General features: G+C 43.4%; 1 protein-coding gene and 1 pseudogene across 1 annotated transcript in view; one reads left to right on the forward strand and one right to left on the reverse strand.

Annotated features, from left to right (window-relative positions):
• The first annotated feature begins 8799 nt into the window (after window positions 1-8799).
• Window positions 8800-15953, forward strand: part of ELOVL6 (ELOVL fatty acid elongase 6) — a 119593-nt gene continuing 112439 nt past the window's right edge. Inside the window, exons 1-2 of the mRNA XM_044224256.1 lie at window positions 8800-8983; window positions 9135-9255. Of these exons, the coding sequence (XP_044080191.1) occupies window positions 9167-9255 (89 nt within the window). The 5' untranslated portion in view covers window positions 8800-8983; window positions 9135-9166. The remainder of the gene's footprint in view (window positions 8984-9134; window positions 9256-15953) is intronic.
• On the reverse strand, window positions 14304-15173 carry LOC122889260 (annotated as a pseudogene).

A 15953-nucleotide genomic window follows, 5' to 3' on the forward strand; every position in this document is an offset into this window, starting at 1 on the left:
ATTTACTGTCATCTGTCACAATGGGCTCTGGGGTTATGAGAGTATCTTCAGGACTTCACTCAGCGTCTGTTATAAATGTATAAATGAGTTGATATATGAATGAATGAGTGAATGAATGAATTGCAGTGGTAAGTTGGAAAACATAGAATCATCTTCTTTTTAAGACCTCCTCCTTTTTAAGACCAGTTCTAATACCACAAAAAGATGGGTAGTTGTCCAAAGGAAAACCATGAGGTTCTTAAGCCCGGGAGCTATAGAGGGAGGTGGAAAATTGAGAAATGAGGCCACAGATTTATTTCCTAGACTACATATTTTACTATAGAAATAATAGTGCAGGGGAAATTTATGTAATATGATTTAATTGGTCATTTCACAATATCAACCATTTTTACAACAAATTCCTCTATTTGTGATTAGATTAACCTATATTTGTCATATCTTTCAACATAGCAGATCTTTGAGGGAAAGATCTAGGAAATGGTGATGTTTAAACTAAGGAGCATTCAGATTAATGGACAGAGAGAAAGCAAACCCAAGTGTTCCCCTTGTGAAACGGGGGCCATTTGCCTTATCAGTAGCTCAGGCTTAGGGAAGTTCTAGCTGTTACTTCCCAGATTCTGCTAGTCTCTCTTTCACTCGATCCAATGTTAGTAGTGAGATGATCTCTTGGTCCCCTATCGGTATGTGGCAATAACTTCATATTCAGGTGCCATGTAAAGAGAATCTTAGGAGGATTTGAGGGTATTACTCTTAACTGGCAGTCCAGGATTTAATTACCAGTATTTTATAGAAGTTCGTTTTGCACTTGGCAACATTTCTCTTTCCACTGTGTCTTACAAAAAAGAATTCTTTGACCTTTACTTTTTCTCTGATCCCTACACCTTATCCCTTCTCCATTCTAGAAACTACCTTAAGGTGTAAGAAACCCGAAACGATCCCCAAGGGACATGTCAGAAACCCTTTAGACTCACCTGAAAACTGTGGGATCATGATTTAACTTAGCTTGGGGCTCTTTGGGGACCAGGAATGGCTGTATATGGAACAGAAAGGACTGTTACAATGTATAGGTCATCAGGGTTAGGTCACGCCAAGCTTCTCTCTGAAGAAGAATCCTGAAGATAGCTAAAGTTCATTGAATCAGGCTTACAGCGTAACCCTAAAGAAAACTTTGATTGGTTCAGCTTGGACCTGTGTCCACCTCTGTAACATTAACTGGGCCCAAGGGTTAGGATACTATGATTCCCTAGCCTGAGTCAAATGCTCACTTTATCCCTGTGGTTGAGAGAGGGAAGCTTGCCCCATGACTAATGGGGTCCATGTAGAATTAAGAAGCTGTCCGAAGTTCCCCAAAAAGCAGTGGGATGCAGTTACCAAAATGGGAGAGGCAAAAACAGGAAATGTCCATGTCCATACAGAAAAAAAATAAGAGTATAGGCCCTGTTTTTCTGAAATTTTTCCTACTTTTACTGCAAACTATGTCCTTTATGTTGCTCACTTCCGTATTTCCCCAGATCTCTCTCTAGCTTGGGAAAGTTTTTCTTTCAGTGTTGCTTACTTTCAGATCTCTTTTCAAGCCAATGTTGCATTTGTTGCTTGTGTCTGATCCCCTATTTTCTTATCTCCAATAATCCCATTCTTTTTCTTCCTCTTCATCCTGATTGAAAAGTCAATTTTGAAAACCCAAAATGATTAGAAAGTGCAGTCAAATACATGACACCTCATAAGTGATTAGACTTTATAATTGGTATTACATAGTATTAATTTTTAAAAAATGATTCACAGCTTTAAAAGTTTCAAGTTTGAGGCTTCAAACAGTCAGACATGAATAAATTGGCATGATCTTGGACAACCCACATTTTAGGAACTATCTTACTCACTTGGAAATTTAGAGACTATTAGTTTCTGGATAGTATTCTTTATCAATCTCCAATATAAAAACTCTTAATCTTAATCTTAATCTCCAATGTAAAATACCCTCCAACTTCTTTCAAAGATTTTTCTCAAGACAGCTGAGTAAGTGTAAGTGTTTTCTACGTAGTCTAATTGAGAAAGACTCTAGGCCTAAGTTGAACTGGTTGAAAGGGATCTGCTCCTGGGAGTGTCTGCCATGCTCAGAGCACATGAGCCCTAGATGGTCAGGCCGGGGATAGCACAGCTATCTGCTGGCTGGCAAGTTTGAAGTCATCTCCCCCTGCCTCCTTTGCCTGCTAAGAACAGTTAAAACATTAGGCCTGGAGGGGCTCTTCTGGTCACATTGCCCACGATCTTCATTTCACAGAGGAAGAGACCAAGGGCCAGAAAGGTAAAGGGTTTTGCCAGGATAACCCGGTAGGTTAATGGCTGGGTTAAGAAAGAACTCAGGCCTTTTGGACAACAGTCTAGTACTCTTTCCTCTATGTGCCCCACTGTTCCCCCTTTCAAGGTCTCCTTCTCTAACAAACAGCTGAAATGATGTTTCCTGTCAGGTCTTGTCTGCCTTCGTTTGAGGCTGGTAGGTCTCTCTCCCTCTCAATCTCCCTCCCTCCTTCTTTTTCTCCCTTCTGTCCATTCTTACATACTCCCATTTTTTTTCCTATTCTGCTATATATAAAATACAGCAGAAGGATGCATAAAATACCTCAAGATCATAAAGTAAAAAAAAAGTAAGTTTCAAATGATGCAGAGAAAGGAATGAGGTTTAAAAAAATGTGTATTATATTAAGCTAAATACTTGGTACAAGGGCAAGCTCCAGATTTGCCTCCAAGAGCTCTGACAATGCACAGGAGTCTTTCTAATAGATCACAAAATTATTCTTAGTACTGAAACCAGATGGAAATATTCTTCAGAGGTCCCTCATAAGAAAAATATTTGAAGCTTTCTTTTTCTCCTCCCTTAGGTTATCTGGCCTGGAACAGGCTGAAAAGATACATCTTTAGGAGTTTAATTGGTATTCACTGTTAATAAGTCTTAGCCCAAGTCACAAAGGTGTAAAAGGCTGTCCTAAAACGTACATGAGAGTGACCTCCCTGCTCTTCCAAAGGCCCAGTCACTGTCCCCTGCCCCGCCATGATGACTCCAGTGGGTGAAGGTTGGATCATAGTGGGAAAGAGGCCCCCTGAGACCCTCCACTTTCTTGAGGCATCCTGTAGAGTTTGAACCGGGGCACATCAGAGAGAGAGCAGCAGAAGGTTTGGCTATTTCTTAGTAACTCAAAGAAGTTTATTCATCATTAGATACTTTCCATGCATTTTCTCTTTTTCTATTAACACAGATAATGAGGAGTAAATGTAAATTCCTAACAGCCAGGTCATTAAGACCTCTATCTATATACAGAGAGAGAAGATGTGAATGAGAACGTAGAGGTGGGCTCTTGAGGTTTCTCCTCACAGGCCGTTGACTGATTTCCCCCCAGAGGCGCTATAATGGTCTTAATAGCTATGATGAGAAATCTGCTTTCATTACCAAATCGCATTCTTCGGGTTTTGATTTAGATCTCAAATAAGTGTTTGTGCTACGGCATAATTCCGTGTATTGACTCTATATAGGGAAAGTGTATCAGAAAACATCTGAAATAAAGAAAGGAGAAGACAGGTAGAAGCCCGTCAGCCCCTTGATCTTTCCCAGAGAGACGCTGAGTCCCCAACAGCCCAAAGACAAAGAGAAACTCATCCCCTGAATCTTCCTTGCCCTCTGCTGTTCACTACCAAAGTGAAAGAGTCTCGGCTTGCAGACTCCAAATGGTTCAGATAGTTCCAGGCAGGAATTCTTCAGTGAGGCCGACACGTGATCACAGGGTCGTGAAAACCCCAGGGTAAAACTGGACTTGTGAGCACCCGTCACATTCTCTTATTATTTCTTAAGTCAGATTCCTTCCTCTCGAACTGCTGTGCTCTCTGTTCATTTAGTTAAACTTCTATAGGTATCTGTTTTGGAGTGTGACTCTATTTTTACCTAATTATTTGTACTTCTCTTATTTACATAAATTAGCCGATGTCTTTTATATTTATCTCAATCTCTCCAAGATTAATAAGGAGCAATTGTCAGTATAATAAGCTCTTTTAAGACAGGTCTATTTGGGAAAGTGTCAGAGGTAACCCAGAGTCCTCCTCCCCTCACCCAAATGCAGAGTCAAGAGAAGGAGATACTCAGCATTCTGATAGTGAGATTGGGGATACTACTCTGGGCATCCCAAAGCATCCCTGGAGCCCCGTGGGTAGCAGGATCAGAAGGTGGGTGCCTGGGTCAGCCTGCGAGAGTCCTACCAGAGTCTTTAAGGAAGCCCTGGACCTCAACGTCCCTGTTTCATCCAAAAACCTTGAGAGGAGGTAAACAGCCATCGCCATTCTCTCCGTTTTTGCTCAGGAAAGGGTTAGGGGTTGGCTAAGGGCTTCTTGGCTTCTTTGATTTATAAATAAATTACATCTTTGAGGAAAAAAAAATTCTTGCTAGGATTTAGAATTTTCAGAGAGGTCTCTAGTGAAAATGTGCAGGATGCAAATATTGATTCTTCTTTCTCTATGGCAGTTATCAGTTCACAGATGAGTTTTTAATATGCAATATTAAGAACACAAAAAAGCATTTCTCTTTTACAAAACAAGATGCTGTCCAAATCATCCTTGCCCTTAAGGAAATTTATAATCTCCTACATGGAAGCGGATGGCTCAGGCAGGGCCTTAAGAGCTGCACTAACAAGAGTTTCAAGAGCATAAGAGGCAAAAGTGAGAGAGGTCATCTCTGTGAACAGGAAAGGCCTCCAGTATGGAGTAGCTTGTGGTTATCTGAAGAGTGGGCTGAATTCGACGGGGAGAAATGGGAAGTTTGTCATAAAATGATATTCTGAGCAGAGGGAGTTATGGGAGAAAAAGAGCCAAAACTTGAGATGTTCAGAGGATCTCAGAGGATTCAGCTTGGTTCAATTCCACCTATGGAATAGAGTTCCAGAAAAGCAGGTTAGTATTATTAGAAAGGCCCAGAAACAATGTGGGTATTTTAACATATTTCTGTGCCAGAAAAATTTGAGCTGGTATCAGGATCATCTAGCCTAGTACTGTCATTTTATATACAGAAAGAGAAATTAAAGGCTCAATTTACTCTCCCAAGATCAGATAGCTAGATCTGGAATAAAGTTAGTACTAAAATCCAAATCTTTTACTTAATAATTGAGTCAGCTTTGCAGTAAATTTACGACTTGCAGAAGTGCTTACTCTCTGGTCTAACTTTTAAAAATTTTACTACTAAATATCAATTAACTGTGATTTTTTTTGAGCCTCAGTTATTTATACTCAATAGTAATTACCTATCTGGTTATGGGTCAGAAACACACACAATAAATCTTTTCATAAAGATTCCTAGTGGTGTTGCTGGGCACCCTCCCAACCTTCCCCTCCATCTTTCCTAACCTTCTATAGCCCCTAAAATAAGTCTAGTAAAGTCACCATTTAGAAAGTTTTATTTCTAATATTATGCTACCTATGAAATCTTTCAATACAGAAAATTAAAAATAAAAAACTGACCCACTATCTCACTTCTCTGCTAATTTCTGTTGACTTTTTTTTTTAATGAAATACAAATACATCATAAGAAAACTCAAATACTTCAGAAAAACAAACTGTATAAATAGGAAGTGGGAACTCCTGTTGCTCCCAGATCTTTCCCCAAACATACATCCCCATCGAATTCTTGTTTGTCTTTCCAGAAAAAAAAAAAAAAGGTGCAATTGTAGATGTTTTTCTATACACAATGTGCTGTACCTTGCTTTTTTATTTTCCTTAAACATATATCTGGAATCCTTCAATATTACAACCTATAGAACAATTTCTTTTAACAAAGTTTTATAATATACCATTATAAGGATGCGTCATCATTTTGTTAACGAGCCCCCATTATTTCCAGTGTTCTGTTACTACAAACATTGCTGAACAATATCTTATACATATATCTAGGAGGTTTTTTGTTTTGTTTTGTTCACATCTAGAATGTCTTTGCAAGTATATCTTCAGAATAAGTTCCCAGTTGTAGAATTACTGGGAATTATCATGCAATATTGCTGAACTAAAGACTCTTTAATGCTCCCCCACCCCACTGCAGGTAGAGTCAAATCCAAACATCTTGGTTACCTGGCCTGCCTGTCTCTTTAACCTGTCAGTTACCCTTTACTTATGACCTGGGGACATACCAGCATTTTGCTCTTACTCCTGCAAAGTCCTTTCTTACCCCAAGACAAGACTTTTGTACTTCTTCTTGCTTCTCGTAACTTTCTGCAAGATGTGGTTGCCTCTTTGTCACTCTGGTTTCAAATCAAAGTCATCTTCTCTGTGAGGTCTAAAAGGGAATAAATGAGCACCTCTATTCCTTCACATCATACTGATTTTCTTTCTTTCTTTTTTTTAAAGTTCATTTATTTTTGAGAGAGAGAAACAGTGCGCACGTACACGCGTGTGTGGGGGGGATGTTGGCAGGCCAAGGGGGGGCCAATGGAGAGAAAGAGACAGCCTTTTTTTTTTTTTAAAGATTTTATTATTTGAAAGAGAGTGAAAGAGACAGAGCGGGGGAAGGGGAGAGGGTCAGGGGAAAAGTAGACTCCCTGCTGAGTAGGTGGCCTAATGTGGGGCTTGATCCCAGGACCCAGAGATCATGACCTGAGGGGAAAGCAGACTCAACCCACTGACCTACCCAGGCACCCGGGAGAGACAGTCTTAAGCAGACTCTGCTAAGCCCAGAGTCTGATGGAGGGCTGGATCTCAAGATCCTAGGATCACTACCAGAGCTGAAACTACTAGTCCAAGGTTTAACAGACTGTGCCTTCCTGATTAATTTTCATTTTAGTGCTTCACTTTGCGTGAAATTGTCTTCCCCTCTGGAATGTGAGCTCAAAAAGAACAAGAGCCCTATCTCTTTTCTTCACCAAGACCCAAGATCTCAGATGAACACAGGTTTAAGGAATATCTGGTGAAGAAATGGGTAGAAGGTAAATGGGTTTAAAATGACCACATAAGGAGCCAAATTGCTTTCAGGATAGTTACCTGCTTTTATTACCACTGGCAGTGCCTCAATACCCTTGGAAGCAGTTAGTACTGCTAAGCATTTATCATTTTTTGTAAATGTCCATTTTAAAGGTCAAAAATAGAGGCCTATCTCCCATTTCAGAGTAATTTTCTTTAGACGCTGTTAAGAGCAAATCAGATATTTTAATATAACTTCATCTCCATCTTCGAGAAATAAACAGACAATAACAACCATTATTTGAGTGAGAAACATAGTAAATGAGAATGTTTCATATTTGTTTCAAGTTGGTGTGATGACTCCTAAGGGCATTGAATTTGAAAATCAAATCTTTTTAAGACTAAAGATTTATCCTTCCAATATACAATAAAACCTTTGCTGGAATTTGATTCCTTTCTCACTTCTCTCACCTCTTTCATCTATTTAATAATCTTACAAATATTTATTGATTGCTCACAGGCCCAGGTACTATAGAAAATCTTTCTCTCTCATCAGACCACACCCATCTTCTAAGTCAATATCACCAAGCCTTCAGGCCTGGGCTTTATTTTTAAATTCATTCTGCCTTGTACTGCAGAAGTATCTAGAATGATAACCCTTAAATGGCGAGACAAGGAAAGTCTATACATGAAATCTTTGGGAGGATCGTCTCAAAAATTACTTGTTAATCATCAACCAATCTAGCCCTTTGATTTAAGTAATATTGTACTGGATTTTAAAAACCCTCTCTTTAATTTCTTATTATAATTTCCTCCTTTGCAGAGATATTTCTCCCAGTTCCCACTTTTCAGTGGTTTCTGGCAACCTAACTTTGAATGAAAATATCCTCTACTAGGACTACAGGTAAGGTGGGGAAAAGAGCACCAGAGGAAGGAAGGGAATTTTCTTCTTGGTCCTAATGTCCACCCAATTTTAAAGCATAAATTCTTGTTTCTAGTTTAAGCTTACAATTACATCCATAGATTAATTATTAGATACCTCCATGTCTCCTATACCTCATTTTTCTGAACATGTGTGTGGAGGGATGGTAGTGAGTGGAGGGATGGTCCCAGTAGAAAATCCTTTTCCTTCTTAGAATTAAGAGGGGTGTAAACAGAAGCTGAGTTTAGGACACTGCTATGAGACTGGGGGTTCAGTAGGGGTCAACATTACATTTAGCCTTTTCCTCAACACAATTCTCTTCCACTACCCGTGAAATACATAAAACGAAATTTCTCATGCATATAAATAAAGTTTTTGCATTGGACCAGTTGGTCCAGTTCTCCTACCTGCTAACTTCCTTCCCCCCACTTTGTCTCAGTTCGTTAACTCTACCTCTCCCCGTACCCAAACCCTCCACCTAGCCTCTCTCCCTCTTCTGGCTACTGGTCTCTCTCCACTTTCCATCCCCAGCTCGCGAATGGTTGAGGAGCTCTGGGGGCTGCTGGGCCCCAGGTTTGCAGTAGTCGAAGCCATCGCTCTGGGGTGGGGGACCCCGAGAGTACAGTGGGGGCAGGGGCAAGGAGGTAGAAAGCGCGTTCCTCTCACGGGTAATCTCAGCACAAATTTGCCTGGAGCTCTCCCAGTGAAAGAGCTGGCAGGGTTTACTGTTTTCTTTATCGCCTACTAGCCAAGCTTGCAGGTCGCGCGCCTAAGGGCCGCTCCTGGCAAGCCGAAACCACATTCAAAGACAAGGCTAGGCTGCCCACGAGGTTGGGATTGGGGATTGTGAATGACCTCGAGGCCGTTTCCTCCTTCTCGGCGCCCTTCCTCCACTCCCCTAGTCACCTTCGCGTCAGCAAAACTGCCCCTCGGGGCGAGAGGTCTCGCGCGCTCTCTCTCTCGCAAAGGGTTAATTTTCCGATCGCACGAGGGGGAGGAGATTTCCCCGTAGACAAGTAAAAAGGGTGATGGACAAACGTGCGGGCACTAAGACCGCAAGGCATTCATTTCCTCCGACGGTGGATGCGGACGCCGGGAGGAGGAGAGCCGCGGAGCGAGGAGCTGGGCGCCGTGGCACAGGCAATGCTCGACCCTGGATGTAGCTGAGAGAGGCTGGGAGAGGCCGGCCCCCGGAGATCCAGCGGAGAGGGGAAGACCTCGGGGGGGTGGGTGGGGAAAACAGGAGAGCACTCGAAATCAAGCGCTTTACAGATTATTTTATTTTGTGTAGAGAACACGTAGCGACTCCGAAGATCAGCCCCAATGAACATGTCAGTGTTGACTTTACAAGAATATGAATTCGAAAAGCAGTTCAACGAGAATGAAGCCATCCAGTGGATGCAGGAAAACTGGTAGGTGATGCTTTCGCGTGACACTCTTCCCGGGAGCCCTGCGCGTCTTCCCGGTGCGCCTTAATGTCGGTGTTTTCTGTCTGGGGCGTGAATGGGGCGATGAATCGCCGGCAGCAGAGAGCTGGTCGCTGAGTTCCCGGGTCCCCCGGGTGCAGGAACCTCCGGGGCTGCATGAAGCGCGTGGGTCTGTGAGTGCCCCTGTGTGAACCGTGGCTACACATACATCTTTAACATAGATTATATAACATAGAACATACATGAGTGTACAGAGTAGATGTCTGCGCGACACGGAAGGCGGGAGAGATGCCCCAGTCCAGATTCTGCACCTGAACTACCTTCTGGTTTTCATCTAGATTTGGGTTTTCTCTCTTGGCTCCCGCAAGCTGAGTGTGAAAGGCAGTGGAGGAAGGACCCAGGCTTCTGCTCCGTTTAACCCTCTCCCGCCGGCGCTCTCTGGTCCTCGCCCTCTTCCTATCCGTCGTGTCCTTCCTTTCTCCTTGCAGCCCTCCTACTTCACTGCCCTACTCTCTGCAGCTCCCCGGCCGGATCTCTCCTTGCCTGGACCCCTCTCCCCACGCCGATCCCTTTCCGGTTTCATTAAGAGGCGGGGGCGGTGGGGGGAGGGGACAATGAAAACAGTAATAAAAATGAATGAACCCGAGCGAGTGGAGCCACGCCATTATTAAGTTTCTGTTTTACGGGAACGCCTTTTGGACCCACTCAGTTCTAATTCAGTAGGAAGCTGTTGAGTGGAGTTGAGACAAGGATTTAAAAACCCCTCGGTCCGCAGAGTCCTTGGGGGCTCCTCCCCAGATACACTTCTAATAGGGAAAGAGTCTTGCTTGTTTAGTGTGTTCCCTCCGCCAGTCCTTTTGAAAAATCCCTGTGTGGGAGGAGATCCTGTGTCACCTTGCAATATTTAACAGGGGAGGGTGTGCTCATCTCGCTTCTTCCTTGTAGACCAAGGTGCTGGGGCAGACATTCCGGTCATCTTCTTGAGCCCGGGTCTGGCAATCAGTAAAGTGCACGCTCAACACCCCCGGAGCTGGGCAGCGGCCTGCAGCCTCCCGGGGGCTGGATGGGAGGGTTGGGCTGAGGGGCTCTCCGGCGCCAAGGGATCCCGCCCGCCGCCGCGTGCGCGTGTGCGCGTGCCCCGCGGCGTCACGACCTGCCTTCCCTCCCCCCTCTCATCAATGGGAAACCAAAGACGCGGGCGCGGCGCGGGCCGGGGCTGGCTGGTGCAGTAGGAGGGGGTGCCGCGGGCCGGAGCCGGTGGAGGGAGGTTCAACTTCCTTTCCTACGGTCCCCGGTTGCGACCGGCCCGGGAAGTCTTGGCCGCGGTGCCTGCCTCCTCCCGCTCAGCCCGCCCGCCCGAGGCCCGCTGGCCAGTTGCGGCTGCAGCCGGGCCGAGCCCGCCTCCTGCGAGATGCGCGCAGGCTGGGCCCGGCCCGTTGGGGGCGGGTGTGGAGGGCTCGGCGCACTCACACCCGGTATGGGTGGGCTGGGGACTCCACTGGGTGCGGGGCGTGAGGGGGCCCGAAGGCCGCGTCTGGCCGGAGCCGGAAGCTGGTAGGGGGACACGATCCGCTCCGAAGCCCTGGAAGTGCGGCGAGCACTTGGGGCGCGGGGCTGAGGCCCCTCCTGGGCGGACGAGCGCCGAGGGTGGTGGTACACCTCTTGAGGCTGGATCCCGTAGGAGTGCAGACACTGAAAGGCCTTTGGCGCTTGGGGAAGCGACCCCTCTCCGCCCATGCGGCCTGTGGACCTTCTCCCGAGGCACTTCCTCCTCCCGCGTAGAGGGTGGTGCTGAAGGCGGGGCGGGGCGGGGGCGGGGCGGGGCGGGGGCGGAGGCCTGAGGCTGCCTGCGCTCGGAGCTGGGAGGCGGGCCTGCTGTGCGGCGGGGTCTTCTCTGCAGCTGTTTGTCTTGTTCTCTTGCCACATCACTGGAGCCCATCGGGTCTCCCTTGTCTCCAACTTGCTGCACCTTTACCGAGCCTTTCTGGAACCGGCGTCCCCTCGCCGTGGCTATCCCCATTCATTGGCCAGCCACCCCTTGCACCACCAAGGTCCATAGGTCCATATTTATGGGTTGCCGTTTCTGAGGCCAGGTAACCATTTCCCGCTTCTTTTATCCATTCACGCAACAAGCACACAATGAGCCAGACAGGGCCCAGCCCTCACTGGTACTGAAAATGGACAAAATGTGCCCCAAAGTTATTTTCTCCTGTTGAGCTCTCACCACTGGTTTCCTTCTAGCTCTTTACGAACCGTTCTTCTGGCAACATCATATACATGTCTGCCGGTGCCTCCTTCCTATCAGACCTTCAGCTCTTTAGGTCATGATTCTTGTCTCATTCAGCACGTTAAAGGCGCTTTGTACGTGGCAGATGCTGGGGGAGATACTTATCCAGTGGATTAAAATGATTACTGGTGCCCATTTTATTGCCAGCACTACCTGTTAATACCCGAACTTTAGCATATTTGGCTTCCCCCCTGCATTTGAATACTATATCATAGTCACCTACTGGGATTTTTCCCTTCCTTTTTCTGTGTGGACCGTATTTTTTTAACTTGCCTTTTGCAGTCAAAAAGCCTTTCAGGTGTTACTCTTTCTTTGTATGTCTTCCTGACCTTAATTGTCTTGCTTTCTCCTTTTTATGGGGGGGGGGGTGCATTTCTCCCAGTATCCTGGGGGTCCAGTTTTCTAAACCTCCCAGACCCCACCCCCAAATCAGGGAAACACAAAGTCTTGACTAAGCTGTGTAAGAAAAGGGTTATTATTATTAATATTATTTGCCCTTGTTAACAGGAGTAGGGAGCTCCATAACCCAGGCTTAGACCACCCCTGGGGGCAGGGGAAGTTTAGGAAACCAAAGCCTTACCTGTTCAAAATGGTCTGAAATAGCTTGTGGGGGAAAAACAAAATGTTGTGAAGCATCTACTCTGTCATTTGAGAATCATTTGCACTTGTCCTTAAAAATGTCTTAGATATGACTTCAAACAAAGCTTTTTAATTTAGAAAATTAAAACTCCTCTCTCAAAGATGAACTCATTTTGCAGAATTGTGAGAAAGGCCAGGAGTGCTGTTTTGTCAGTATGCTGTCTGTCCTACTTTGCATTATTTAAGAGGACCTTAAATAAACGTAGGTTATTAAACATATCCTATAATTCGTATTCCTTTACCTAATGGATTCCATAATCCATTACCTTATTACATATTAATGTTAAGGCCCCCTTATTTTGGAGTGGTATTTGTACAAACACTACAGTGTTCAACTGTGGCAAGCTTATCAGGTTTATTGCTGCCTTAACAAAGGATTAATCCTATACTCACTGTTCTAAACACAGAATAAGTACTAGAGACCTTTTCAATTTTCTGTCAAATAGTTCCATGTATAATAGAACAGCAATTGAAATGCAAAGTAATAAATATATTTCCTTGGAGAATCATCCTGAGACCTCATCTTGAAACTACACGGCAAGTTAAAAATATCTCCGGTAAGGTTATCCAATACACACGACTTTGTTAGATGAGGTAGAGGTAGAGGAAAATGCATGCATGCCCAGTAGCATTTTTGACTGCCAGTTCTACACTGAAAAGCTCTGTCTGCGATTTCAAAACATTGAAGAGAAAGGCATTTTGTCCTTTAATGAGATGTCTTGCCTTTCCCTGTTATTTTCACCAATAGCTGATTTAATTTGTAAGTGCTGCTAGCAAGGAAGCGAAATCACCTAGTGACTGGTAAGGCAAGGCGACATAAAACTCATTGAGTGAGAAGGGCAGCTGGGCTCTGCCTTCTCTTTCAGCAGCCTGCCAGGTTTGTGCTAACGGCGGTGGATGCTAGTTAGTCGCTCCAGTTGTAATTGTCTGGCCAATGATGATTATCTTCTGATGTCGGCTGACACGGTGTTCACCAATAGGAAAACAGGAGGCCTGTGCTGACTGCTGTAACATTATGGCTGTGAGGTGACGTCATCACAGGGCTTGCCTAGAACCTCATGAGGCCCTCCCCCGCTCCTCTCTGGCATCCTTCACATATCCAGCCTTTCAGTGCTTTGTATATTTTTCTGACTTTCTCCACTCCCCCCACCGAGGTATTGGTTATAAAGGTTTAATTGTTTACATTTTGTGTTCTGTATTTTAGGGTCTACAAGTTAGTGTAGGATTTTTTAAGATTAAATACTACCCAAGGAAATCTTGGGATCCTCAAATTTGTTTTGACTAAGAAAAAAAAAAAAAAGGAAGAAACACTATTTAAAAGGAAGTGTACATTGTTATATGGGAGGCTCAGAAAGTAACATGATGTATAATTTCTGTATTAAAGGAACACATATAAGAACATCATAAGCCTTAGTATTTTACTCAAAATAGAGCATCATAAGGCATGTCAAACTTTTAAAAGGCAGACAAATTATTAAGCTGTTGTTTATCCTGTAGTGACAATTGTTCTGCATCGATCCCTAAGATCCTTGTGATCTGCTATATTCGTTTATAGAGAAATGGCTGGAGAATAGTGCAGTCTGCTCTCATGAAACCGCAAAGACCAGAGTCTCATTTAATCTGTGCCACTACAGCAAATACAAATTTGGCCAGCTATCTAGGAAAATACTATGTCCATATAATACTCATGTTTCTTGCCACCTTGGGGAATCACAGTTCATATTAGTCTTGGGATTGAAAAGTCCTAAGTGAGGAATTTAGCATGTCATTCAATAAGCTTTAGAGAGCGCTGGGATATTGGTGTAACAGCACTAGGTTAAGAATGAGAAGACTGAGAAAATGTACAGAGAAGAAAAATACAATCTATGTTATGGTGTTAGAAAATAATGAAGCGTGTGGGAGGTCTGATCTGAACTTTTATGTATCTTTTTAAAAATTATGTATTTTCACGTAGTCCTTGGTATTTTAGGATTCCAGGGATAATGGAAATTATTTTATGATCATATTATCCATCCCTATATTTGCATTAGTTATAAATAATAGCATGTGATGCTAAAATTTTTACATAGGGCCTTTTGTTAAATTGAAGGTTGAGTTTTGTGAATAAGGCTTGTTGCTTGTTGCTTTTAATGTTACGTGATGATAATTCTAAAGGTATCAGGATCACAGTGTCAGATGTGATTTAAGAACTCTCCAGATCTGAGAGTTATTTTGCATACTTCTTGAAAGAAGATTCTTTCAAGTTAAACAGTGGAAATGTTGTGGGGTGGGAGGTGAGGAATGGAGACTTAGAAATACTTAGGAGGGCATAAAATACCCATCTAGTCAGTCTTTAGCCGATGAAGCAAAATGAAGGAGTGTGACACTATTCAGTTAATTCAAGAATTCATCTTTGCTTCAGTGATCTGGATATTTTAGGTCCAAGTTTTTTTTTTTTTTTTTTTTTTGAGGATACTTAAAATATGTTTCATAATAGATAACCGACGTCCTCTTTCTATTTTTATTTGCATTTATTCTGTGCAAAATTTACTCCTAGGCCATGAGTTTTTGTTTCTTCAGTTTCTTCTGAGATATCTTTTTATTCTTCGTAAGCTCTTCTGGTTTAGGAACAATCAGCTCTTTTTCAGTAAGGAAATCTCGGTGTGGCAAGGAGAGCTCACATATGGATTAATCCAGCCACGAGCTTCTAAGTTCTTCGCTCTTCAGTGCATCTTGGGGGCTTGGTTCACCCAGATGTGCTCAGTGACCAGAGAATCGACATCTAAACCCTTAAGTTCAGCATTACTCTCTGAATTCAGCACTCTTCTGGGGTCACTGACCCTGTGTCCAGCCCCACTGTTTGGCACACTTACCTAGGTGCCTGGGCACACCTACCAACTTCACCATGATAGCGACGGAATGGCATTTACTGCTTCTGCAAAATGACATCTTTCAGATACTTGGTGGCTTTTTGGATATGCATACCCTCGTTGGCCTGGGCAGCTACATATGTGTTCCTAAAGTGAGTACACAGATCTGAACCTCTTGATTTGCATGATTTTGTAGGGTTTTGGGGATGAAGCATTTTCAGAGGTCACGTCAGGCCTCTTAGGGGAAGAAGTGGGGTGGTGCAAGTATTTTCTAAAATGAATTATCTAAAAATTGACTCAATGATCCACTTAATGTTTCATGTAAGGACATAGGTGAGATGGGCTGGACTTCATTAATAAGAGCCAGACAGCAGTCCACAAACTTTGCCTTAGTTCTTTACCTTTACCTGTTCTATCTTCTAGTCCCTACCTTCAAATCTTCCTGCTCCCGTTTACTTTCCACTTACCTTTGTTAAAAGAGCACAGGCATTTACGTACAAAAATTACCTATGTATACCACAGACATATTTCTACTGATAGCCCTAGAAAACTTGAATGAAAATATAACATGGCTTTATCGGAATATTAATTTATCTGTATTCAGACTACACAAACAGGCTGGTACAAATGTGTAACTTTTGGTCTAGTTATTCGCAGAACTTAAGTAGCATCCTTAATTATATTTAACTTATGATCATTTTATTTTAGAAATAGATTAGTTCTTTTTTAAAAAATTATTGTTCTAGAGTCTGAAGTGAATTTGTACTTTTAAGCCTGTTGAGCGAAAACCATTACACAACATTGGGTCCATGTAAATCATCAAGGTTCAAGCTTGTGTGTTTATCATGATTCATTTAGATACTGAGCACTCAAATTTTTAGTCTTAAGGTTCTTACCCTAGTATGTTG

Source organism: Neovison vison, chromosome 11 (assembly GCF_020171115.1).
Source record: "Neovison vison isolate M4711 chromosome 11, ASM_NN_V1, whole genome shotgun sequence".
Taxonomy (NCBI): domain Eukaryota; kingdom Metazoa; phylum Chordata; class Mammalia; order Carnivora; family Mustelidae; genus Neogale; species Neogale vison.